Source organism: Anser cygnoides, chromosome 1, assembly GCF_040182565.1.
Source record: "Anser cygnoides isolate HZ-2024a breed goose chromosome 1, Taihu_goose_T2T_genome, whole genome shotgun sequence".
Lineage (NCBI taxonomy): Eukaryota > Metazoa > Chordata > Aves > Anseriformes > Anatidae > Anser > Anser cygnoides.
The window spans coordinates 123,608,464-123,633,988 of NC_089873.1; the positions used below are offsets into that span (position 1 = coordinate 123,608,464).

The 25,525-nt window shown below is 36.3% G+C and overlaps 1 protein-coding gene across 22 annotated transcripts in view; it reads left to right on the top strand.

The window, feature by feature from the left end:
- DMD (dystrophin) overlaps positions 1-25,525 on the top strand; it is a 1,239,454-nt gene that overhangs the window by 914,244 nt on the left and 299,685 nt on the right. For 21 of the 22 annotated variants that reach the window (XM_066990426.1, XM_066990443.1, XM_066990448.1 and 18 more), the window contains one exon: positions 22,399-22,516. In XM_066990426.1, the coding sequence (XP_066846527.1) occupies positions 22,399-22,516 (118 nt within the window). Of the gene's footprint in view, positions 1-18,121; positions 18,244-22,398; positions 22,517-25,525 lie in introns of those variants that run through there. The other variant, XM_013192678.3, reaches the window with a different exon arrangement.

Sequence of the window (25,525 nt, forward strand, 5' to 3'; positions counted from 1 at the left end):
AGACAATCTTAAAATCACAAATCTTAATTAAAATAACATGACAGCCTTTGGAGACCTCTTAGTGTAGAATACAAAGCATGTATTTTTTCTTGCAAGTTTTTTTTTTTTTTGAAGTAAATTTTTCTCTTGGCTTCATATTTTACTCTATGCCTGTTTCCAAAGTGCAAGAGCAGTATGGTCAGGCTTTACTGTAGGACTGATTTTCAGGGATGCTGTTTAACAATGTATAGGATAAATGATTCTTCAGCTTTTTCAGAATGATGGGTAAATAGACGTTTAGGTTATGATGATTAATAATCAGCTGATTTTCAACTTTCTTTCCTTCTACTGTCATTGCATAATGAGACTTTTTCACTCTAATTATCATTTCCAGCACAAAAAATGTCTAAATAGCAACTTTTTTTTTTTAACTACTATCTCAGAAGAAAAAAGAATGAACAGCAGAATTCATTTTCAGTTCCTCATACATCAAAAGAATTGTAATAGATTGTTAAAAATAATGTGAAAACAAGCACTTTTCCCCAACACTCAATAAAAAATGATGATCTTTTTAATATTTTGCTATGGATTTTTTTTCCTTGGAGATATTCTGACTTAATTTCAATCCATCTCTGTATTTCTTCCCTTCTTTTTCCAAACCTCTTTTTCTCCAGTGAGAGATGCACTAAGTAGAGAGGGTTCCTGTTCCTGTAAGAACTGTCCATTGCATACTGTGGCTCGGCAGCACCATGCTGTGTCTGCCTGTGGTCTAATCTTCTGTTTGGGGAAAGGAAAAAAACAGTTCTAATTGGGAAGAGATTTACTGAAATAATGCAGAAATAAATGCTGAGAAAGTTAAAGGTTATATGTTAAAGCCAGTTTTTAGTTCTTGTTTTATAATGAAGTAATCTCAGGTGGTAAAAGATGGGAATAGCTAATTTCTCAAATTTTTTTCAATTATGTTTAATAATACCTGTTTTTTTTTCAGAATTTTAAATTAAGCCAAATGTCCACCTCAATAAGTCATTTCTAAAACACTACATTTTACTTTTTAGTATCTGTATTAAAATTTCTCAAACAATTTTTTTAATTGGGCTTACATATCTTCAAAAAAAGTAGGCATTCACGTCTGTGTTTTGATGAGGAAAAACTAGGATATGTATAGGCAGTGATCCAGGTTAATAAATAGAACTTTTTCAATATAGTAATACTTAATGTTAAAGTTCACTTTCTTAGTTTGATATAGTTCAGTGCTAACATCTCTGTCATGTAAAAATAATGATCAAAATCCCCCCCAAACATTATTTAAAATAAAGTTCTCTATGAGAAAAATCCAGCTAAGTTTACGCTTCTACTCCTTGCAGTTCTGGGGAAATGGGAATAGCACTTTGAATCACATTAACTGAATTCTATAATTCTGTGAAAAACTGAATTTCATTTTATGATTGTGGTGGTTTCACGATCTACCTGATACCTGATGGGCAGTTAAACTCCACTAGTCCCCTCTCTCTCACTCCCCCTACTGAAAAGAAAATATGATGAGAAAGTGCTCATGGGTTGAGATAGGGATAGGGAGATCACACACCAATTACTGACAAAGGCAAAACAGATTTGGCATAGGGAGATTAACGTAATTTATTGCATATTACTGACAGACTAGAGCAATGAGAGACTAAAAGCAAACTGAAACCACCTTCTCCCCATTCACCCTCCCCCCCCCCCCCATCCCCAAGCAGTGCAGGGGAACGGGTAATGGGGGCTGCGGTCAGTCCCTGAGGCTTCGTCTCCGCCGCTCCCTCACGGTCACTCTCTGCCCCTGCTCCACGCGGGGTCCCTCCCACGGGATGCCGTCCTTCCCGAACTGAGCCTGCGGGGGCTGCCCACAGGCAGCAGCTCTTCCAGCACTGCTCCCACACGGCTCCGTACCACGGGGTCCATCCATCCCCCAGGAGCAAACTGCTCCAGCACGGGTCCCCCACGGGCGGGCGGCAGTTCCTGCCAGATCTGGTCTGACATGGGGCAACTGCTGGGCTCTGCTCACAGAAGCCGTCGCTACAGTCCCCCTGCTACCCAAATCATGCCATGTAATCTTAATACAGAGAAAACACAGTACTTTGGAATTGTTCATCAAACCTTAGAATTTCTATTAGTTATTTCAGTAAGGGAATGGAAGAGGTAAGACAGAAATAGAAATAAATGTGATGTACATCAAGGTTGTGTGTGTACAGCATTTTTCAGGACAAGAAAAGAAAAAAAAAAAAGATCTGCTTTGACAGATCGTATGTTTACATGAAACATTTAAAAAAATAATCTCATACACTCCTTTTGTAATACAGTGCATTAAATATACAATAAGGAAACAAAATGTATTTATTCAGAAATCTTGCTGTTTTACATACCTATTTTCTCTGAAAAAGTAAGATTATCATAGAATGGTTTAGGTTGGAAGAGACCTTAAAGATCATCTAATTCTAACCCCATCCAACCCAGACTATAAAGTACAACAAATAATACATTTAATTTATCCACCCAAATACAGAGATGTTTATTATCTTATTCATCCTTTCTGGTGTACTCTCTGTTACCATTGATACCTGCCAGTTCTGACACTCAGATATCATGCAGATTTACTACATGAGTTTTTAATGAAAAAAAGCTTGTAAACTGTGCAGGGCAGGGATCCTGTCGTCATACGTTTTTACAAATTATTTAGACACTGTTGATTCTATTAATACAAAACCAAACAACAACAACAAAAATAACAAACAAATGAAACAAAACAAAACCAACCAAACAACAGCAACAACCAAGCAAACAAACAAAAACCCACAGAATACCCATAGTGCTGTACTTATTTTGATCACACTTAAGCAGCATTACAAATTCCTGGCATATGTCGTTGATCAATGACAACATTATTCGTAATTCCTATTCTTAAGCATAAAATTGGTGCCAATTGTAGCAAAAATTATTGTATGTTTCTTGCTGCTGAAATGTTAGACGTTATCTCAGATATCCAAGCCATTTAACCATTTGGCCATCAAAGAGGAGACTGTTATCTGTTCTGGCATTAATCTACTCACAACTGCTACTTAGGGGCACAGTTTCAAAAGGAGAACAATCATGCACAATGTATTATAATTATGTCCCTTTAGGAAATAAGTAATGCAGAAAGATTTCTTGAACTTAAGTCTTGTGTCTTTGCATCTTTATAGACTAAAAAGATCCTTTTTCAAAATGCGGTTAGAAGGTATGCCTCCCGAAGTATTGTTTGGGGTTCAGAAGATTTTTTAAGAGGTGATAAAATGCAAAATTGTATGTATGCATAATATGAGGGGAACTCTCAGTGTAAATTCAGTCAAGAATGAAATGGTATTATGTGCAAACACCTCCTGGGCTTGTGCAGAGGTAATGGAGCATAGGAAATAGATGAAGTGACAGCCAAGAGAGGAAAAAGATATGTGACTTTCCTTACAACTTTGTTTGATAAAACTCTCAACATACGTTGTGCATATGATGTATTGTTTTGTCTCCATCCAAATCATCCAAGTTTTTCTTCCATGCATTTTGTAGACTGTAATTTGGTGATAATGGCTTCTTTGTACAGTTCAGGAGCAATGAACAGGAATAACAAGCCTGTTAATAAGCAGATGTGTATGCCTTTTCCAGCACAGAGCTCTTTATTTGAGTTGGTCAGGAAGAAAGCCATATATTGCTTCTAAGAAACACCACGTAGTGAAGTAGTATTTAATATTTAGGGAGACCAAATATGAAAGGGTGATTTTAAAGCAGCTTCTGTAAGAGCTGGGTACAAAGACTTACCTATTTTTTTCCTCTTTTTCCTTGTTACAAGTTTATTACTGTTTTCAGCATGGTTTATGACATCTGTAATTCTTAAAGTTTGTCTTGTGCATTATGAATAGGTTCAGTCATTTTGGTCTGTGTTATCTTCCAAGCCACAGTGCCTCAGCAAGGAACAGATTTCTGTTGTGGTGTCTGAGAAGGTCTGCATCACTAACACAATTTGGGGAGTTAGGATGTGGTTCTGTTTTCCCCCTTGCTCCAGTGGGGAGCAATCTGTTCAGACACAGAGAATTTATGCCCTTTTACTCCCTAGGGGGAGATGCAGTTGGATTCTCAGCTGAACTGTTTGTGTTGCCTCAACCTTGTCAACTTGTTCAGACTTTCTCATTTCAATGGAAAATTGTGATGACTGAATAATTGGAATATGATGCAGACGTGAAAGGAATTTTAGTACTTTTTTTTTCTTGATTTAGATAAAAAGTCAAGTGTTTGGAGAGTCTTCTTAGCAGCAGCTAGAAAAAAAATATGGATTAGTAACATAAATAATATATTATGCCAACACAGTAACAAATCAAACCCTTTTCCTGTTTACTACTGAAAGAGGATCTATTTATAACGCTACAGATTTCCCTATAATTTAGAAAAAGAATGAAACATTATATATAGGATTTGGCATGAATTTGGTTGAGAACAACGTTACTCTTAAAAAAAAAAGTCTCATTAACTCTATGTTTGCTGGAGATCTTTCAGTGTTTAAATCCACAGAACTGGCATTTTATAGACCTACAACAAATAAAAGAATAACCAGGTTTCTAAAAGGGACCAAAATTGTGTCTCATTACACTTGAAACATAAGAAATACCTTACTGGGGCAAAACAGAGTTCTGCCTCGCCTGGCAAGGTGTGCCTGGTGGTGTTGACTGGCCAGGCCACGCAAGGGGAGTGCACCATCTTGCTGCGGCATTCCCCTTGTACTGCCTTAGCCCCCACCCTCAGCATCCATAGATGCTGGTTTAGCGATATCAGGAGACACATTACTGCCTAGCAGCATCTTTTTATCAGCCCTGTTGTCTGGGTTGTCTCTGAAGCTGCTGGTCTTCACAACCTCCTGTGGCGGCAAGCTCCAGATACTTACCACCTGCTACGAATATAAATCTTTTCGTTCATCTGTTTTAAATGCATTTCCATTGCAAGAATAGAGTACGTGCCTACTGTCACTTTTCTGTTTTTCCACCATTTAGATAGGTATTAAGGAGAAAACCTTTCTTTTTATGTAACATTACCAAGTTTCTTAATTTTATTTTATTTTGGCACTTTCTCAAAAATATTTCAGATATTCACATAACCTGCCTGAACCAAATCATCCTTCTCTGCATGCTTGTTGATTTCTTTAAATAAGCCCAAGACTTCCTTTAACAAAAAGCTATCTTAGCTCTTTCCAAACATATGATAGGAGGTGTTAATTTTATTCTTCAGAGTGGTTTTTACCAACATTTACCAGATGGGGAAGGCAGGCATATATGCCTGACGTTGCCAGTTTCAGAATCACAACACTGTGTGACTGAAGCTTTGCATTACTGTCACCTCCTGCCATCACAACATCTCTGATCTCCCTCTTCAGTTGGTGTTACTCCTGATTGCAGGCTCATCATATTCATTAGACCTGGAATGTGAATTCTAGGTTAATTGTTGGGATTAACTGGTATTAGGCAATATGAAATACTTTTAAATATATAATGGTATCCCAGCACTCACACAACCTATCTTTCCCATATACTATGCATCCATATGTTACAATGCACATCTAACTACCATTCTGCCCAAAACTTCTGAGAAACCTGGTATGCCAGTTAAAGTAAAGCAAGCTCTGTAAATCTTAGCTAAGAAATTGAGGCTGGCAGTTTGCTGTAGAAGAAAAAACAGAGAAGATGAAGTGCTACCCAACTATTTTGCACTGTCATTCCAGTGAAAATACCATACTATGAGAAACTGCAGTGACAAAGAGGGACCGATTTCAACAGCAGTAACTTAGCTCAGAGAAAGTTGCTTGATTTGGGAAACTGCAAAAAATTATTTAGTAAGTGGTATTCTTCTAATATAGTCAGCCAGTCTGCAGGCGCTGTTTCTCATTCTCCCTTTCTCATTTTTCCTTATTGCTATCAAGTAATTAAAAGTTGAAAATGTGTTAGCTATAGGAAATGTACTTTATCATATTTTTATGCAAACCAACAGTTCAACTTCTGTGAAAAATGATGCTATGAATTATCACAGCATTCGATGTTATTTTCCATGCTTTTTTTTTTATTTTTGTATTTGTTTTTCCATAAAGAAATGATAGGTGTAATAATTATGTCTTGAAGGAGATTTGAAAGGTTGTATAGTCCAGATTTTTGCCTCAGGCAGGATCAGCTAGACTTAAATAATTTCTGACCAATTTCTGTCTAACCTGCTCTTTAAGTCAGGATTTTTTTCTGTAGCTTTGCAGAAATTTTGTTTCACTGCTTTGCAGTCCTTGCAGCTCAAAAGATGTTTTTCTCCAACCTTAATATCCCCTGCTGCAATTTAGGCTAATTATGTCACCACCATGAAAATTGAGAACAGTTTATTCTCTTTCTCTCAGCAATAGCTTTATATATTTTAAAGCAGATACTGAGTTAATTCAATCTTCTCTAGACTAAACAAATCCTGTTTGTTTGTTTGTTTTAATTTCTTTCCTTGTTTCTAGACTTTTGACCATCTGTCCAGTCATTTGCAATCCATTTCTATGTTCATCCAGTTTATTCAGCTAAGTTATTTGAATGCTTTGCATTTATTGAATTAATTCTTAGTTTTTTTCGAGACCACTTTGAACTGTGTTCCTGTCTTCTTGAGTGTCTGCAGCTTTTTGGGTTTGGTATCATTGAGATTGTACTAAATCTACCATCTATTACATCAACCAAGCAACTAATGAAAACAGTGATTAATATTTGATATAGTACAAATCTGTACATAACTTCACTTGGTATTGCCTTTCCACATAGTACTTCATTTAAGTTATGCTTTTCAATGAGTTTAATTTCCTCTTAGATGAAAATTTCCTAGCTTGCTTGTGTTAATTTCACATGGGCAGAAGCCTTGTTCAGGGTATCAGACATAACTTCTACCTGTTGTTCACTTAACAAATCTTATGCTCCAGATGAAAGTCAGTTGATTGGTTATTACTTATTCTTGGTAAACTGTTGGCTGCTACCTCTTATTTTTTCCTTTGCTCACAGATTGTTTGATGGATAATGTGTTTTAGAACAGAACTCAGACTTATTCATCAAAAATTTCTTGGGTTCTCTATCCTTCTTTCAAAAGTGAACAATACTCATCCATTTCAGGTTCTCAAAGGTAACTATGAAAGACTAGGAGATCGCTTAAGCAAGTTCTCAGGTATTACAACTGAAATGCATGAGTTGCCACATTACAGTTCATTCTGAGTTAGGTAAAAATGGTGTCCTACAACAAGTAAAATTTATATTGCTTGTTTATTTTCTTTCACACAGAGACCTTCTGCCTTGAAGCTGTCAGCTAGGATTAGTGCTAGAACAAGCTTTTTTGTTTTGTTTTGTTTTTTAAATGTTGCAACCAAAATGATTACAAACCTTAGATCATCTGCGAGAATAATCTCTGCTTTGTACAGTGTTGCAGAACAGAACTGGGCAGTAGGTTTGAAAGGTGTTGCCAATGGTGGCATAACAGTGGATGACAGTGCAGGAAGCTGGTTAGGCCACCTGTGATGAGTATACTTCCTTATCAGATTATTGACTACTGATTCATATTACCTATACATATATATGTGTCAATGTGTGTGTATACATATATACATTTCAAATACCTACTATGTATATTTTTATGGTAGAAGATGTAGGGAAGAGCAACAACAACAAATAGATAGCTAAAAGGATTGCTGACAGCAAGTTCTAATCAATAACCAGACTAAGCAGTGACATAGAGGTTGAAATAGTGAACAAATATTTGAAAATATCCTTCCAGAATGAATAATAAGAAATATGTTTAAGATTAAATTATGAAGGACCATTAGTACAGGAATCCTTAGAATGCTCCATGAAGATGATCCACAAGTGTTGTACCTTTAAGAAAAATATATGGAATATGCAACAGTGAAGGTCTGACTCTGACCTCTTTCTCTATCACTCACCTGCATACACACAGGGATGCTAGTAGCACTGCTGTACTGTGGAGGTGCATTGATAACAGATAGGCTCGTTGCAGCTGTTTTCAATGACATAAAGCTGGGGAGCAGATGCAGGATAAGGTAAGTGGTTCTGCATGCAGTCAGTTGAGACTCATCAGGTCTCATTAACTCAGGCTGCTCCTGAAAGGCACCGTACTGCTGAGCTGGCCCCAGAAATTACATAGCTGTGTTCACACAGTGCTCTGCATGCATTAGTTAAGTCTATCTGACCTAAGCTTGCTCTTTACTGAATCAGCTTTAGTGTCTCTAGCCCATGCAGTACTTAATCCAGAATTCAGGTTAAATCATCCATGGGTAATTGAGAATTGACTGTCTTTCTGGACTGCACAGCTCAAATATCAATTATCTGCTCTCTTGCGTATCACCGCTTTTCCTAAACCTCCATCTCCTGCCTCTCATGCCCCTCTCCTGCTGTTCATTCTCACTCCTGTTTTCCCCTGACCACTGCTTGCCCGTGACTTCTGCGCTTCCTTCCTCAAGTATTTGGAGCCATGAAGTTGCCCTCCTGGGCTGCCAGTGTCAGGCCCGAGTTGCCTTCGTGTGCTCGTGCTGAGCCTGGAGCTCGCGGCCTCCTCAGGCAGGTGCTGCGGGCTGTGGTGCGGCAGCGGCTGGGTAGGGGGTAGGAAGGGAGCAGTGCGGGGCAGGGACTGCTGCTCCCTCTTTCAGAGATCTCATGTCCAACCTGCAGTGGTACCGGGCTCCGGGCACCTCCAGCTGGCCCTGGGGTTAATGCTCCTGTAGCAGGAGATGACTTTTTCGTTCAGTATGAGTAATGAGCATGATCGTGCTTCCAGACTGTTCAGGGTTTGAGTGATTGTTAGTTTGTGGATAGAGTTGCAGTTTGGAGGTAATTCAATAAATGTGCCCTCAGCCAGAAATTCTGTGCAATTGTCTGTATGTACAGAAATCTCTCTTAATGTATTTCCTATGTAACTTTAGTTGTTTATGGAGGGGAGCAGTCCTCCTAGAGAGCAACTTGGGTGATCTGATGGCTCTGATATGCAATGTCTCATGCCATGAAGACAGTTTGAAACATTTCTCTTTGATCTACAGTGACATTAGAAAACAATAAACCATCATTTCACAAGGGAACTACCTTGGCATACGTGCTGAATCAGTTATAATTATGTTATCTTGAATGCCTGCACATCTGCAGCAGTGAGTAATTAAAGTTTTAAAGGAACCTAAAATTTTAGAAACTGAGTAAGGTTTATTCAGGTTTTTGAAACTACTTTTGTTTTGTTTGTTTCTTTATACGTTGTTGTGGTTTTGCTGTAGTTGCTTTTTTAAAGAAAAGTAGGGTTATGCTCAAAGAAGTTACACCAGGCTGATTTAGATCAGACCTGGTATACAGAGGATGAAAAATAAAATCACAGCAATTATTCCACTGTTAAGAATCTGTTTATAAAATAAAATAAAAAACGTGACTTCTCTATTACCACAGCCTTAATAATGTTCTATGCCACTGTTTTTGGTGTTGCCCTTCTTTGGCATACTGTCCTGGTGTTGCCCAAATTTCAAAATGACACATGGTGACTTCAGGTATATGCATACTAACAATCACCATCCTCCATTCTTCCGGTACCCATCTCCAGTAAAGCAGACCAGCTAATTTATGTTTCCTTTGCCAGCTTGCTTCTTTCTTTTTGTTTGTTTGTTTGTTTACTCAGTTATTTTATTTAGGGCAGGGGTCCTGCTACTTTTATCTTCTGTACTTTCCAGCACAAGGCACAGACTGAAAGCAAGAAGAGGGGCATGGGAGTAAGCCAGCATAGTGGCATCAGTGCCGTGGTACAGATGATAAATGATCAGCCAGTGCTGCCTCCGTAGCCCTCAATACCCTTTCTGAGAAAGTAGCTGACACAGAGCATTTGGACATGCTGAGGCATAGCTCTGAAATTTTTCAGTGCTTCAGAGTTTTGTTTTGGTTTTAACCAAAATATATTATTCTGTCATGGATAAATAAACTGATGTTGCTTTTAGCTGGTTCATCAGGGCTAAGCGATAATGGCATCTGTTCTGTCTTGTGTGTAATATTTCTCTTTTATTTCTTAGCACAGTTGTTTTATCTTAGCAAGAATCTTAGCACATTCTTGTTTTTATGAGCCATAGCCTATGTTTCTAGAGAGTTCTTCAAGTCCGTTGGACAATGGCTGCAATGTACATCTTTGCATTTTCTAATGCTTGGAATGAAGGTATTTGGAAGGGTACTCTGGAGGGACAAAGTAGAAACAACATAAATAGTAGCTTCCTAAACTTTGTTTTCTTGTGTTAATAATTAATAACTGAAAAAAGAATTGTTTTCCTTCACATGTAGTTCTCAAGAAAAAATAAATCTTTTTTTTTGTCTGGTGGAAAAAGCCACTGGTGGAAAAGAAGGTTGCTTTCAGAAGTGTATGTGATAATTTTCAAGAGGGTAGAAGGATTAAGGTCAAAAAGTTGAATGAGAAAATTTTGCCAAGATAGATACATTTTTCAGCAGCATAGACTGTAAAATACCTCCCAGTTTTGCAGGCTGGTTTTGCAGAAAGCCAGTGACCTCAGTCTGGAGTCCTTCCAGGATTTAGCTCTTGAAGAACTGCTTGTCACAATCTAGCAATACTCTCATTTCCATAGGGAGATACAAATCATTAATTTTTAAAAATGTAACATATTTGCAAGCTCGTTTCCACCTCCCAATATGGCCTTTCAGTTGAACTGACTTTGTTATGCTAACAGGGAGAAGGAGAGACAGAGACAAGGGTCCAGATGCATCTTCACAGCCTCCTAGTTAATTTGGGTTTGCCACCCCTGGAGAATTGGCTGCATCAATCCTTAGTTTATCCTTTATATGGTATGACATTTTCTTGCACATTACTAGTTTACTAAGTAAGAAGTGAAAATATCACAGATCAGATAAGGGCAAATTTTCAGATATGTTAAACTTGTAAATGATTATCCCAGAAGTGTATATGTATCACTGTATTGTGCTTTATGACAAATCATGTGTCAGTGCTAGTATGATAAATACCGTATTGGCATGGAAAAAGTTAAAAGTCAGTGAAAATCTCAAAATCATGTTGGATTAGCTAGTAAAGATGAACATTTTGTATTAATGAATTGTTAGCAGGCAGTGCTATAAGCCCCTGGGTTTAGGAACTGAGGTCTGTGAATTCAAAAGAATAACCTCTCATGTTGAAAAACAACACTATAAAAAGGGATTATATACATTAATCCTATCTTCAGAGTTATTTTTTCAGCCATGAGTGACACTGTTATGGAACTGAATGTAGTGAATCTCTGAATGCAGTCAGAATTTTTAATGCAAAGCAATGTGTAACATAGTTTATTGTATAGCTAAGGCCCATCTTACAAGGGAGAGCAAGCATATGAGAACAGTCCAGCTAAAACCTGGAGACAAGCCTATTTCTCTCTGGAACTGTGGAAGTACTTTATCTATAAAATGTTCATATTTGACAAAACATAACAAGAACTAAGTGTAAATAAAAATACACTGGAAGAGACAGTCTCATGCCTGTTTTCGTTCTTTTGTCTCAATAAAAAGCTGACTGTCTGAAAACCAAGCTCTTTCTCTAAAGCAAGGGAATTACAGTAGCAAAACAATCTATCACAATTCACAGAAAAACCTGTCTGTGGAAAAATGTCAGCATTTCAAAACTAATGTACAAATATAAGGGAGATTATTTTCATTTTTACTTTTAATGGTGAAGTTTATTTTAAGGTTATTTCCATTTTTGCAAGCAACATTTATTATGTTCATAAGTGGACTGTAACCATATCCCAAGAAATCCTCCTCCTCTGTTCCTACCAGACTTGAATGCTCAAGCTCATTTCCCTCAGGCCTCAGTTACTCTTCAGTTACAGAAGAGAAATTGGAGAAAGGCCATTAGTTTTCAGAATAGTTTTCCTTGGGCTCCATCTTAGCTATTGAAAAGGCCCATTGAAAAATCAGTATCTATATCTGCTTGTGTATACGCATATTTATGTGTCTGTATACATAAATATACATGTAAAGGAAATCATTTGTGCCTACATTTATTATAGTATTGTCTTTCCACTTTACAAGTGATTCTTTGTTTTCTGTTTATATCAGGTATATTTTTGAAACTGTCATTCAGATAATAAAACCATATGTTCTGAGAAATAAAACTGCTGATTTTTCTTCCGCTTAAGTAGAATTGTGTGTCTCCTCTGCAAGCTACTAATCAATGTCTGCACCTTCTGCCTCAAGCAATGGTTACAGATGAAATACGTTAACTGTTCATAGTAAGAGTTCCCCTTGTCTGAACAAGAAATGGCTCCAGTTATATGCTTAAGTTTATGCTTAAACACTGCTCTCAGTCAGAAATTGATTAAATATATTTAAATTACATTATGACTGTGTGAGGGAAGGGAAACTAAGTAGGACTGATACTTATCTGAGGAAAAAGCCAATGAAAATCTACCTTAGATAAATTGGAATTATAGATATGAATTGAAATTTAATCCAAAATGTATTTTAAATTTCTCATAAATTCATAGATCTAAAGATTAGAATGGACTAATAAAGTCGTGTACTGTTTATGAAACCATAATCCATGGGATTTTTTTGTAGGGATTCCTCTTCCTGCTCTTCAAAGTTGTGGCTGACTGTTTAAAAAAAAAAAAAAAAGACCTTGATTTATACAATTCTATTAATTAGGAATCTCTTACACTCTTTAGTGATCTGCTCTGTTTTTTTTTGTTTGTTTGTTTTTGTTTTTAAATAGATTCACTACTAGGAATTTACATCTTTTGTGTTTGAACTTTGCCGTCTTCAGTTTCCTGCCAATATATCTTTTTAACACTTTTGTCTGCATAATAAATAATTACTGTTTTGTCAGAAAGCTGTTGTCTTCAGTGGCCCTTAGCAGGAACATATTCACCCTCTGCAGCAAGCTGTAATGACCAAGGAATGGCTCCATAAAATGCCAGAACAGTGCAAGATGAGGCTAATTGCAGAACGTAGGTGCTTGTCTCTCAGCCTTCAGCCTTGATGCCCTTGCCTAATTCTGCTGGCACTCAGCTCTACAACAGTTGCAGGTTCCTGTGCTCCTTTGCTTTGGCTTTTGCCTGGGAACTGAAGCTCTTCCAACCCACTCTGCAGAAGTTTAAAACCCAGTGCCCATCCTCACAGTAAGCCCTCCTTCACTTGCCTCGCTTGAGTATGTTTTAATCTACTGGGTGTTCTCTGTCAGCATATCGAAAGGGAATTCACTGGAAATGCAGGAGGAAGAGCTGCTGCCTTTTTGTGTTGTTTTGTACGTTTGCTAGTGGATAAGACAACCGTCTGGGTAGTGAGTCACCTGCTTTCAGTGTCTTTCTCATCCCCTACCTTTCAGAGATGTTCCTTACACCAGGCTGTTCTGGTCAGTGTTAGTCTGTGCCTCCTCTGTTGAATTGGCAGCATTACTCAGAAAAGAGTTCATCGGGACACCCTCCACCTGAGACAACACAGAACTGATCAAAGGAGTGCTTGTGTAGTCTTTCTAGTCACGCAGCGGCTAAGCATCCTTCCACACAGCCTACACATGGCTGAGTTCCCTTCTGAGACATCTACTCTCCACCTGCTTTTCACACTGCAAAATAACTTGGGGACCTAACTCAGCCACAGCTCCTACTTCAGCTACATGTAGTGATCAAGTATGCAGCACTTAAATCTGTTTCTCAGCCTACCCCTTATCTTTTTATGACACGAAGTGCAAATTGTAGTTTTTGAGTGTTAAATATCATATTTTCAAAAGACTGGGATCTTTGTGACACTACTGAGACAAGTTGGTATTAATAATTCAATAATTCCTGTTGGCAACTAAGAACTTGAGATCTCTTTAAAATGAGTTATAAAAAGAAGACTTGCCCAGTCCAACCATTTAATAACCAATTTTACAGTACACCACTGCTTTCTCTTCATAATCTCCCCAGTCTTAAAATAATTTTTTGGACTTTCAATATCCACATTGCATACATTGCCCTCCTTCCTTCACTATTAATGAAATATGAACATCAGAATTTTTCTTTTTTTTTTTTTCTACCTTTACCTTCTGCGTTATTGTTGGACTTAATTAAGTACATAGCTACTGAAACATGAGGGAATAAAGGCTAGAAGTAAAAAGTAAAATGAACAAAGAAAACTAATATATAATCCTCAGACAAAAATTTAAAAACAAAGCAAAACAAAAAGACTGAAAGACAGAATTATAATGGTAAGAATAAAACCTTTCTGAATATGCCAGAAAGGTTTAGGTACAAAAACTGGGTTTTTCACTTTGTGTGGTTCTCATTTTTTAGAGTGATAATGAAATATGAATGAAGAAAAGGATCCAAGTTACTAGATCTGGGCTAAAGTTATGCCATTTCTTATCAGAAGTTGGTAAATAAGAACGACAGAACACCCTCACCCACTTTCCATCACTCAGGAGCTATTAAGTTTGTTGTAAGAACCAACTGATGTAACAGATTTTGGGTTTGTTTTTCAAATGATGCTGTGCCAATCTGTTTTATTTTTCTTAATTGTTATGAATTGTTATTCATTTGTTATTCCTGGACAAAACTCCGTGTAAAAGTAAACATGGATTTCCAGAGGTTATAGTAGAAATTGAGGAAGTCACTCTGTATTTTACTTTATGGAGAGCAAAATATTGACTCAAGCAATTTTTTTCCCTGTAAAATTGGATAACTGGGGGAGCATCTTTGGTCAAGCTCTTAGCTTTTCTTCTCCACAAAAATATAGTAGTTATTTTTTTTAATTAAAAAAAATAATAAAGATGAAAAGGATAGCTAAAAATACCTGTTTGTGTTGCCTCTGTTCATCACATAATGTTATGTGTATTCAACACTGTTGTATGCAAGGTAAACATACTTTCTGTTTAAATATGTGACAAGGTAAAGAACATTTTACTTTGCTTTTGAAGTGCATTGACAAGTGCAATTTTCACTGGATGAATCTCAGATAAAAGGAGTTCACACTACCACCATCATCCAAAAAAATAAACTCCAGTAAAGCAAAAACAAAAGCTGCAGCTTTGAGAAACAGAACAGCTGTTCTCCATTTTCTTGGTAACACACATTTGTAAGCACAGTGGAAAAATCCTTACTCTGAAAAACTTTAGTTATATAGGAGAAATAAAATAGTAAATTTTGCAAATAACATTCCAAAAATGGTAACTATGTGATGAGAGATTTCTGTTTGCTGTCTAATATAGAAGTTGGGGAAGCTCTGTACCTCCTAATACTGGGTCCCATCAATAAAGTTTTTGAGCGTAATTGTCTGCAAGGACATCAGATATCCTGGAATAGTTTTGTCTGATTCTTTAGATAATCAAGTAATGGATAAACTCATGTTCTTTTACATAACACTCATACTTAATTGCAAATAAAAGTAGTGTCAAACATCCACGTTGTATGGGGACAAAAGGCTGTAATTTCATACACAGTTCACTTCTGCTCAGATTTTCTCCTAGAACTGTCATCCTGTTTCAGTCTTGAGATCTTACACATGATTTATCACCATGTTCTTTTAGTTGAATGAATCTCATTATAGCTAAGCATCTGAATCTTTAAATATTGTCCCACTTGTTACAGTTTAATCTTTAGCTTTGTTCCTTTCTTTTTTTTTTTTTTTTTTCTTTTTTTCCCTTGGTAATGGGTATAGAGTGAAATCCCTTTATCTGAGAGTGATTCATTCCCAAACCATACTAAGCTGTCATTTTTTCCTATTCTCCTCTTGATCTTCTCTCCATCCTGGATGGACTCCAGTGCATTCCATCAAGATATCTCACTTAGAATGAGGAAGCTGAGGAAGGTTTGACTCCCTCCCTGGACATGCACCATATTTACAAAATAGCATGGACAGTATGCTCCTTATGTAATGCTCCTCTGTTCACTGCTTGTGTTCCCATAGATGGTGTCTGAGATAGCTGCCACTGTTCATCAGTTTGGTTTGTTTTCCTATGCATTATTGTAAAAATGGCACAGTCTGTCCAAAAAATATCTTATCTGGGAGTCTTATTTAGCACATAGTAGATAAGTTTCTGAAACTGCATAGCATTCCTGAAGATGCTGGATTAATCTTCATTTACCAATTATCCAGGAAAAGTCAGTAATTCGGCCACTTCTGCTACAGTCCTCTATCGCTCCACATATTGTACTATAAGTTGCCTTGGTAGCTGTTAAGAATAATTTAAATTATTTATTTGTTTTTAGCCTAGCATTCTTGCAACTTCTTGTGAAATTGTAGGTTCCTTTGATAAAGATGGAAAATCTTGGATTCTTACTGTAGTTTAAACTCATCCTTTCTGGGATACCAGCATAAAGGGGAGGCGTGTGTGCCATGTTTTTCCTAGTGTTGATACCCAGTTTGGTGGTCTGAAAACCCCTTGTGACCTTGACCCATGCTGCATGTACTTTTCCTTGCTGACTATCTCATTTGTGGATATCTGGGTATCTGCCTCCTGCAGTTCTGGAGCAGGATAGTTGATATCTCTGTGAATTCAGATTTAAAAGTTTTTGTTTGTTTGTTTTTTTTTTGTTTGTTTGTTTGTTTTTTATCTTCTACAGTTCAGTCACCTTTCTTTAGAGATCTTACTTTGCTGCAACAGATTCAGGCAAAGTCCTGTCTTTCCTTTCTTTCTTTCTTTCTTTCTTTTTTTCTTTTTTTTTTTTTTCCCTAGACAATGCCTGCTCCCAAAGTCATTTTCTGTAGACAGTGAACAGGGGAGGAAGAGAGAGGGTGAGAGTTTTCCCAGCTCTAGCCATCACCATTGCCTTACATTGTTGGTCAAAGCATGGAGATTTAAATCAATTACTCTCCATTCTTCTTGGCTTTGTTAGCATATGTCAAAAGCACATTGCACTTTTTGCTGTCATAACTTCCTGTTATGAACCAGAATTCATAGGTTGTACAAGAGCATTTCTCAGACATTCATAATGCCACCAAATTTGTTGATTTACTGTCACAAAAATCACACGAAAAGTTCTACGATGCTTTTTAGTGCCTCTAGTGAGACAGCTGATAAGTTGTCACTTGTGGCTTTCCCACAACAGCACTTTTGGTGTTGATATATTCACTAAACCAGTGGTGAGGGCTGCACAGGCAGTTCTGGAGTGGGCATAAAAATAAGTGCTTATGAAAACTTAAGCTATATAAATTACTCAGGTCATAGTGCCTCATCTGTTAATGTTTTGATTTCACTGACAGGTACCAATCAGCTAGCAATGCTGTTGAATAGTAAGTCTAGCTCTTCTTGTTTTCTTAAAATTATGCATGCTTTGAAGGGAAAACATGAAACAGCTAATAGCCAAAACAAAAGTTGTCTTAAAAAGAGAACTCCATTGCATTTAATTACTCTAATTATTTCATATTTTTTTTAAATGCAGAGAGTATGTAAACAATCACTTTCTCTCTTACTCCCTTCCTGCTTAGTTACAAGAAAACAAATTCAAATTTTGCTTGGGTGGAATAACTTAACAAAGCCAATTTTATTATGTAGATGAATTGTAGGTGTAGCACATCTACATTTTTTGAAATTGTTAGCAAGCCTTTTTTCCATGGCTTTTTTCTTTTTCTAGGTGTGTATATAACACATTATTTTTAGAAAGCCAACCTGCTTTAAGAAATTCAGTTGTTTTAATTAAAAGTTGTCATGGCTATACATTTTGCTTAGGAAATAATTGATTCAGTTTTTGTTCAAACTTAAGATTTAGATTCTAAGATTTTTCAAAAGATAAGAAAACCATTTCCTCAACAACTATTTAATGGAATTATGCTTCTTCTAAGAATAATATTGTGAGTTTGGAGGAAGGACTAGGTTCATAAGAAGAAAAATATATCTCTTTTTCTTGTTCCCATTCTCATATTAATTGTTCAACTGAGGAATTGCTTTTGTGGTCCATTGGTTCATCTCATTAAACAAGGTTGGTGGTGATCCGAATCAAACCATCACAAACAGCTGGGAAGTTTTAGTCTTCACCACGTGTTGTTTATGACAAAGTGGTGCTTCCAATTTACCCTTAATCAGGAGGGTCTGCTCTAAATCTCTTTAACAAACATCAGCCTTGGGCTTACTTGCTGTTAGCTTTCTTAAGTCAGAAAAGATGAAGAAAAAAAAATAATTTAGAGGTCCTATGTTTTATTGTATATAAGCTGTAGAACAGGTGGCTGGAGTGATAAATATACAGGCTGCAGGATGCTATATGTTGTAAAGGTAGAGAATATTTTAATTCTCAATCGCAAGCCTTGCGTTTCAGTGTTTAATTTGTCACTCTCATATCTTCCAGTTTTTGGTTTGTTTTTTTTTTTGGAAATTTTATACAAGTTATTTCTGTTGCTGACTTAAACAGTTTGATCCATAAATTAGGAACCTGAAAATTAGATTTTTCTTTTGAGCAGCTGCTGTCCACAAATGTGGAAAGATTGTTGAAAGTGAGTAGCATCGCTTTCTGACAAAATGTAGGCAGGTTTGATGACTGAATAATTTTTGAAGTTTGATGACTGAATAATTTTTCCATTATTGTGGTGTCACCAAGCATTATTGCTTTGGCATTCATAAATATATGGAAAAAAAATAAAAGTTCTTTGGGGGTTTAAAGTTGTATTTCTACAACTGTGGTTGTCCATAATCCTTGTTCATTGTTAAACTACTCCTGTTGGCCTATACTTAACACATAATTATTGATTAAAATATGGTTTTTAATGTTTTACAGCATACATTATTGTACTTTTACAGAACATCAGGTAAATAATAGTAACAGGAAATTATAAGAATGTAAGTGTTTATGGAACAAAAAGTTTCTTTTTATGTTGATGACTCCCCACATTTGTACTGTTGCTTTTAGTGACCTGATGGAGACTAGATAGATTTCTGCTTAACTTATTTTGAAAATTCTTTCATAATAACTTTTATTTCTGTATTACCCATTTCTAAATAGCATAGAAGATTTCATTTAGTGTGCAGACATTCCAAATTAGAGGCATCTGGTCTGTTACATCTGTTGTGCTTCCACCAGGGTGCCACTATTAAGGAGTTTTTCTTCCCATGGCTGTCGTAACAACATTTTCTACTAGTTTCCACTTATGTTCCAGTTGAGGATCCAGTTTTACAACCTCAAGTAGTTGGCTGAATTTATAAAAGTTTTTATGGTGTCTCCATATATATATATTCTCTCTCTTTTTTTTTTCCCTCAGACTCATGTTTAGTGGTCTTTTATTGCATGTTCATCAAAGCACTTCTCTCTTGTTACCCACAAAGTCAATTTGTATGATTAATTTATCCAGTCAAGGAAGGTTTTTCTGATTTTGATAATACTTCAAGAAAGATAAGTAGATCTCAAGTGTTGCTGTTTATGTTTACGCTACAGGATCACAGGAAGGCTCAGGAATCATGTATTTTACCAACTACTTCTATCCATGTTTCCATCAGGTTTTGTATTTGTACGCACAACTTAGGTTCCATATGGAATATATATTTATTAAATCTTTGAAATTGTACCAATTGGTGAAATTGTATCAATTAATATTGTACCAAGTTTAACTGATGTTTTTTTTAGCAACAAAAAAGTTGTACCTTGTTTGAGTAAGGTTCTGGGCAGACACTGAATCAAAGAAAGAATATATTGATTTGAGGAATATTGTTTTTTCCTTATTCTGAGCAATCTTTCTAAGACTTGAGAAAAAAGCATCTGCTCTGTAGCTATACATTATTGTCTCCTTGACAGGTCCAAGAATCTTTAGATCTTTTCATAGGTTTCAAGATGCCCTTCCTGACCTTTCAAAAAAACACATTAGTACATCTAGCAGACAGTAATTTTATTCCCATTAAATGGCAGAGAGAAGGATGTCCTCACAGTCCATATAGGGACAAGACTCTTCTCCCCAGGAAAGCAGCAGAGTTAGCAAAAAAACAAACAAACAAACAACAAAAAACACTTTAAAGAGGTGTTGCTTTTTTTGTTGTTGTTTTTTGAATGTCTATTTCAAGAATAGCTAATGGGTCTTGCAGGTAAATCGTTCAATACAGCATTTAGGCATACCTGTTGCTCATTTTTTTACTGAGAGGATCCTTATTGAGCCATTCTTACCTATTGTTTTGTTTCTTTCTAGATTTCATACAGTAAAAGCTTTCTTCTTTGCTGCTAACATAGTATTTAATCTGTTTGGAGATTTAGGCTGGATCAGATAAATCATTATATTAAAAGTATGAAATAAGAAAAAAATACGTTTAGGGAACTTTAGGGAACAGTTTGGGAGTCACTGTTGGTGTAAGACCTTAGAATAATTTAATTTGCTTGTCCTCTTCTAAACAGTTTCAAGGTGGGAGAAGAAGAGGAGAAGGGAAATATTACTTCAGAGGCCACGCAATTATCTGAGCGTGTTATACTTACTTTAATGTTCCTTCTGCACAGTCCATTTTGGTAATGTGTATAATGCAGATGTTGTTAGGCTGCAATGGGACTGCTCTTTCTATTGTAAAATTCATGTCACTCATTAACTTGTCTTCCTTGAAAATATAGTTTTGAGGACACAGATATCTAGAGGTAGTAACTGCATCAGTAGATTTTATTCCTTTTTCTTAAGTACTTTCACTAAGGAGTGACTTCTAATGAGAAATTTGTTCTTTCCTTAATTACTCAATCTGCTGCATTAACTGAGTGTCTCTGTATGCAATCCAATCAGTATAGAAGTGAAAATACCATCCAAAGCTATGGATGTTTGAGTTTAGAAAGTCAGTTATAATAGGCTTTCAAGGAAATTCTGATACAGAAGTTAAAGACTGGAATTTCACAGGGTATAACTCGACGTGTATCTTGAAAATTGTTTTTTTTTCTGAACAGTTTATAACTGAACAAAACCGAAATTCTGTGGAGCTTGTAGCTTGCTCTTGACGATGCATGCTGTACTTACTGAAAGTGATATCCTCATGCTCTTTTGATAATCCCCTTACACAGGAAATGATATTAGTCTTTTACCTGTCACCTTCAACTTGGTGAAATTATGTAACTCTAATCTAGGTTGGAGGACCAAATTTAAGGTCAGATGATGCAGGTCTTTTTTTATGGGAATTAGGGAATTACAGCTTTAAAAATAAAGTATGATTATTTAGAATAAAAGCATTTTAAGAAAAAAAATACTTAGACAAAACAGTCCAAACAGATGTCTGTAAACAGATGAGTATACTGACAGATTATCTAACCATTATCCACGTAAGAACTCTGAAAAATAAAAATCCTCCAGTGACCTTTATTGTCAGCTTGACATTGATATACTGCTGTACCTACTAGCAGTATGCCAACATGCTCCTGTGTTCTGGTGACTCAGAATTGTGGGCCAAAACATTATTTTATCATAATTTGGTAATAAATATTATAAATAACTTCTAACTCCTAATTCTGCAAAGCTGCATTACAGGGGCTTGAAGTTGCTAGATTTGGTTCATGTCTTTTAAGTACACACTTTAGATGATTTTTATCTGGGAAACTATTGATCTGATTCCTTGTTTTCTGTTCCCTAATCCTTCAGTGTAAGTTAAACTAATATATGCATAAATCTTATATGCCTTACTTTTCTTGAGTTCTCATTTTGCTTGCGTATAAAACTGTTGTATTTCAGTATTTATTACCTCATAAAGATTATGGTTCGTTATTCTGAAGCCCATCTTTTTCCCTGTGAGTAACTGTAGATCCCCTTCTGATTTACTAGTTAGATTGCCTGGGCTTTATATAACATCTTGACCAACGTAAATTACTGTGACTGGTGATTATTTTTCTTCTAGGTAAGGTGTCAGGACAGAAAAATTAACATTAACAGTCATGTATTGGCTTTAAACCACTAGAAAGTAATTAAATCTTAAAATGTTAAGAAACAGTATTAGGTAGACTTCATGAGTTACTAGAAAAATCCTGCGTCATCTGATAAGAATGTAAATCCCTATGTCTTTAAACAAAACAAAACAAAATTTATAGTCTAAGAGAATAGTATCGTTTCTATAGGTTTGCAGAGAAAAAAGGTTTATATAGATTTATAGGTTTAGGCTTACTGTTGCATAATTTGATGGGTTAAAAATGAAGAATGGTTGTCATTTTATATTTACTTATATAGGCTTCATTTATAATGGTGATTACAAGATAGACTTGATTTTTATTACATATATATATATAAATATATATGCTATATTTGCACATATATAACAATATATGGACAATATTTGGAAGGTCCAGACCAAATTTTTCATTAGATTTGAAACTGCAAAAGGGTTTTCTGCTTTAAATCAAAGTGGCTCAGGAAAAAGCCCCTACACGTGGTCTTCTCGACAACTCTACATGCTTTTTCCTTTATTTTATTTTTTGTATTTCTGTGCAACTAGGCAATACTACAGGATCTGGAGCAAAGACGTCCCCAGCTGGATGAACTAATAACTGCAGCACAAAACCTAAAAAACAAGACGAGCAATCAAGAGGCCAGAACAATAATTACTGACCGCAGTAAGTGATGATTCTGCTATCATATGGTGTTTCGGGAAATATGAAAGATGTTGTAATACTTGATAAGCTTAACATTTTTTTTAGACATTTTATGCATTTGTCATGAATGGGAGAGTTCCATCAGGAGGGTTCTCACAGAGATTTTCCCCGAACTACATATCACTATGCAACTGGAAGTCAGTGATCACAGATTTCAAGATTTTCACATTAAATTGTCTTTGTAGTTGAAAATTTGCAGTAAATACAGAACGTGATCACCATAGATAATGAAATACTATTATTCTTAAAATGAGGAGAAAAAAAAAAGAAGAATTCATGGAGTATAGCCATGAGCTTGTAAGAAGCTTTCAATTCAACACCTGCAGTACAGTTGCAGCCTCTTCTTTCATCTCCCCTAAGGTGGCATAAGCCTGATGATACATACTAGGTTTGTGTCAGTTCTTCAGTTCTGACTTCCTTTTCAGAATTAACCAAAAGCAGTGTAGGGTAGAAAAATTAGGAGAAATAATGTTGTCACCCTTGCATGTCCTTGTGCTGTTCACCATAAGATGAAACAAACACTCAGGATCATGCTGAAAAAACAGCCTTCTGTGGCAGGCTGTTATATATCCTTGATTATTAATTTGGCTGCTTAGGACTAAAATACAATGACAAAAATCATCTTTTCAACCTAGAGGTCCTCTGTACAGCCTAGAGAAGACCCAGGTCAAATGCTGTGCGTGTGGACACAGACAGCTCACTTTCAGTGGATGCAAACTGTTCTGTATGTTTTGGTCTGGAGACCAGGGAATTGCTCGCTGAAACATGACTTTGAAGGTGTAGATAAAGGCTAAGCATCTCTATCCTCATAATTTTGAATAAAACATTAATGACCTCTTTCTTTCTTTCTTTCTTAACCATCGTGTTAATATTTTCCATAATGTTTCAAAATCATATTGCATGTTTGGACTGCCTTGTTGGTAGTAGCATGTACACATATTATTTAGGTACTATATAAAGTAACAATATTGCATAACTATTATCTTCCTGGCTTGAAACTTAATACGACAGAGAGAGATAAGATATATTCATTTCATTTGAAGTTTGAGGAGAAATGGATAGTACTCATATGTTACATAAGAACTTGTTGCTGTTTAACATGCAAATTACTTTTAAAATCACATACTCAGCTGAGTTCAGACAGTTTGTACATACACCTTAACTTCACAGCTCTCATTCAAAACCAATATGTCATTCTCCCATCAGTATTTTATAGTATATGTTTTCATTTTTAATTCTGAGGCAAGCCTTCTGAAGATAGGAATTGTAGACTTTACATTATATTCAAGCATAATTCCTATAAGCCCTCATGAGAATTGTATGCTAGACTCAATTTCCTTCTGTTGGAAAACTGCACTTCAGTTTAAGTGAAATTGCTTTCTAAGATAGATTAAATGCTTCTTTCTCATATACCAAAAAAAAAAAAAAAAGAAAAGAGACTGAATCATGAAAGAATATGTGGTAACCCAACTATATCACAGCTTGAGTTTGTGGCTTGTGGTGTGGTGAATGTATGATATATAATGATTTCATAGATTTTTTTTATCTATAAAAGCTCCCAAAACAATTAGTTGGCTTTGAATTTAAAGTATACACGATTCATTTTGAACTGATTTAGCAGTTAATTTTCTATGGTGAAACAGTCAATATCCTTTAATGCAAATCTGCACCTTATACAGTAAATACATGTATAGTATCTTCTAATGTTATCCTGTTGTTGTTCGTGAAAGTTTAGAAGTAAGCAAATATTTCTTACTGTTAGAAATAGGTCTGAGTTTCTGCAATGGAAAGACAAAGTATGATCAGGAATAATTTTGATCCAGTCTTCTGAGGCAGCATACGAGATTCATGATTCTTTTTTCATGCTTAGTTAGTTTATATTTGTATAATTGTAGGTACTAAACACTATTCAAGAAGTATTTATTACTTTTGAATTTTAAAGAGATCTTGATATTTCTGGGGGAAAAAAATAGTTAGGACTTGATAATGTAACACCAGTTTGTGTTTTTTTTTGTTTGTTTGTTTTTGTTTTTCCCTAATGTAGCCAAATGTGGACTACTGTCATGCTAAGTATTTCTTTAAGTAAAAAACTTCAGTCATGTTTATATTTTAATTGTGTTATTTTCTTCCTCTATGTTGTATGAAGAAGAAGGATACTATCCAGTTTAGTTGGAGACAAGCCTGCTAACTATCTGTATAGACAGGATCCACTTGTTCTTGCTGCAGTTGCTGCTGGGGTAGTTCTGTTGTACCCCTTCACAGTGCTGTGCTGTCCTGAATATAGGACTGTCCTTATCTCCAGCAAAAGAGCTGTGTGCGCTCTGACATAGCGCTTTTGAAGCCTGCTGTGCTGTACAGGGCTCCCACCTAGTGCAGTTGCTTTGCCTTGCAGACCGGCACACACTGAGCATAGCCCAGGATGATGCCCCCGGTCCTTCCCTAGGAATCTTGCCCTTAGGGAGAGCTGAGCCAGGGCCAGAGAAACTGCTCTGCTTGCTAAGGTCTGCACCTTCCCCTCAGCCTTGTAGAGCATCCTTCCCATTTTACTTGGACTTAATACCAGGATCCTAGTGCAAGTCCTCCCAGCCTATCTTGCTCACAGACTGTTCCCCATTTCCTGTGTTTTTTTCTCTCTCTCTATGAATGCGAATGGGTTACCATGGTTATGTCTTAGCAGTTATTAGCACTGATTCAAATTTATCCAGTTTCATGACCTGTGCATCAGCACTGTACCATTCATGCTCCGCTGCATCTGTGTATCACTCACACATGAAGCCTTCTGTAATGTCACAAATCAGGTGCCAAATGCATTGGATCACATCAAGAAGAATGGGGAGTGCGGTGCTTCACTGCGCTGGTGTGTCACATACGAACTGACAGTCAGCTATAGCTAGTGACCACCTCTCCCACATGCTAAAGCAGGGTATCTCACACTCTGAGGAAGTGAAAACGTGAAAATATCAGCTAATT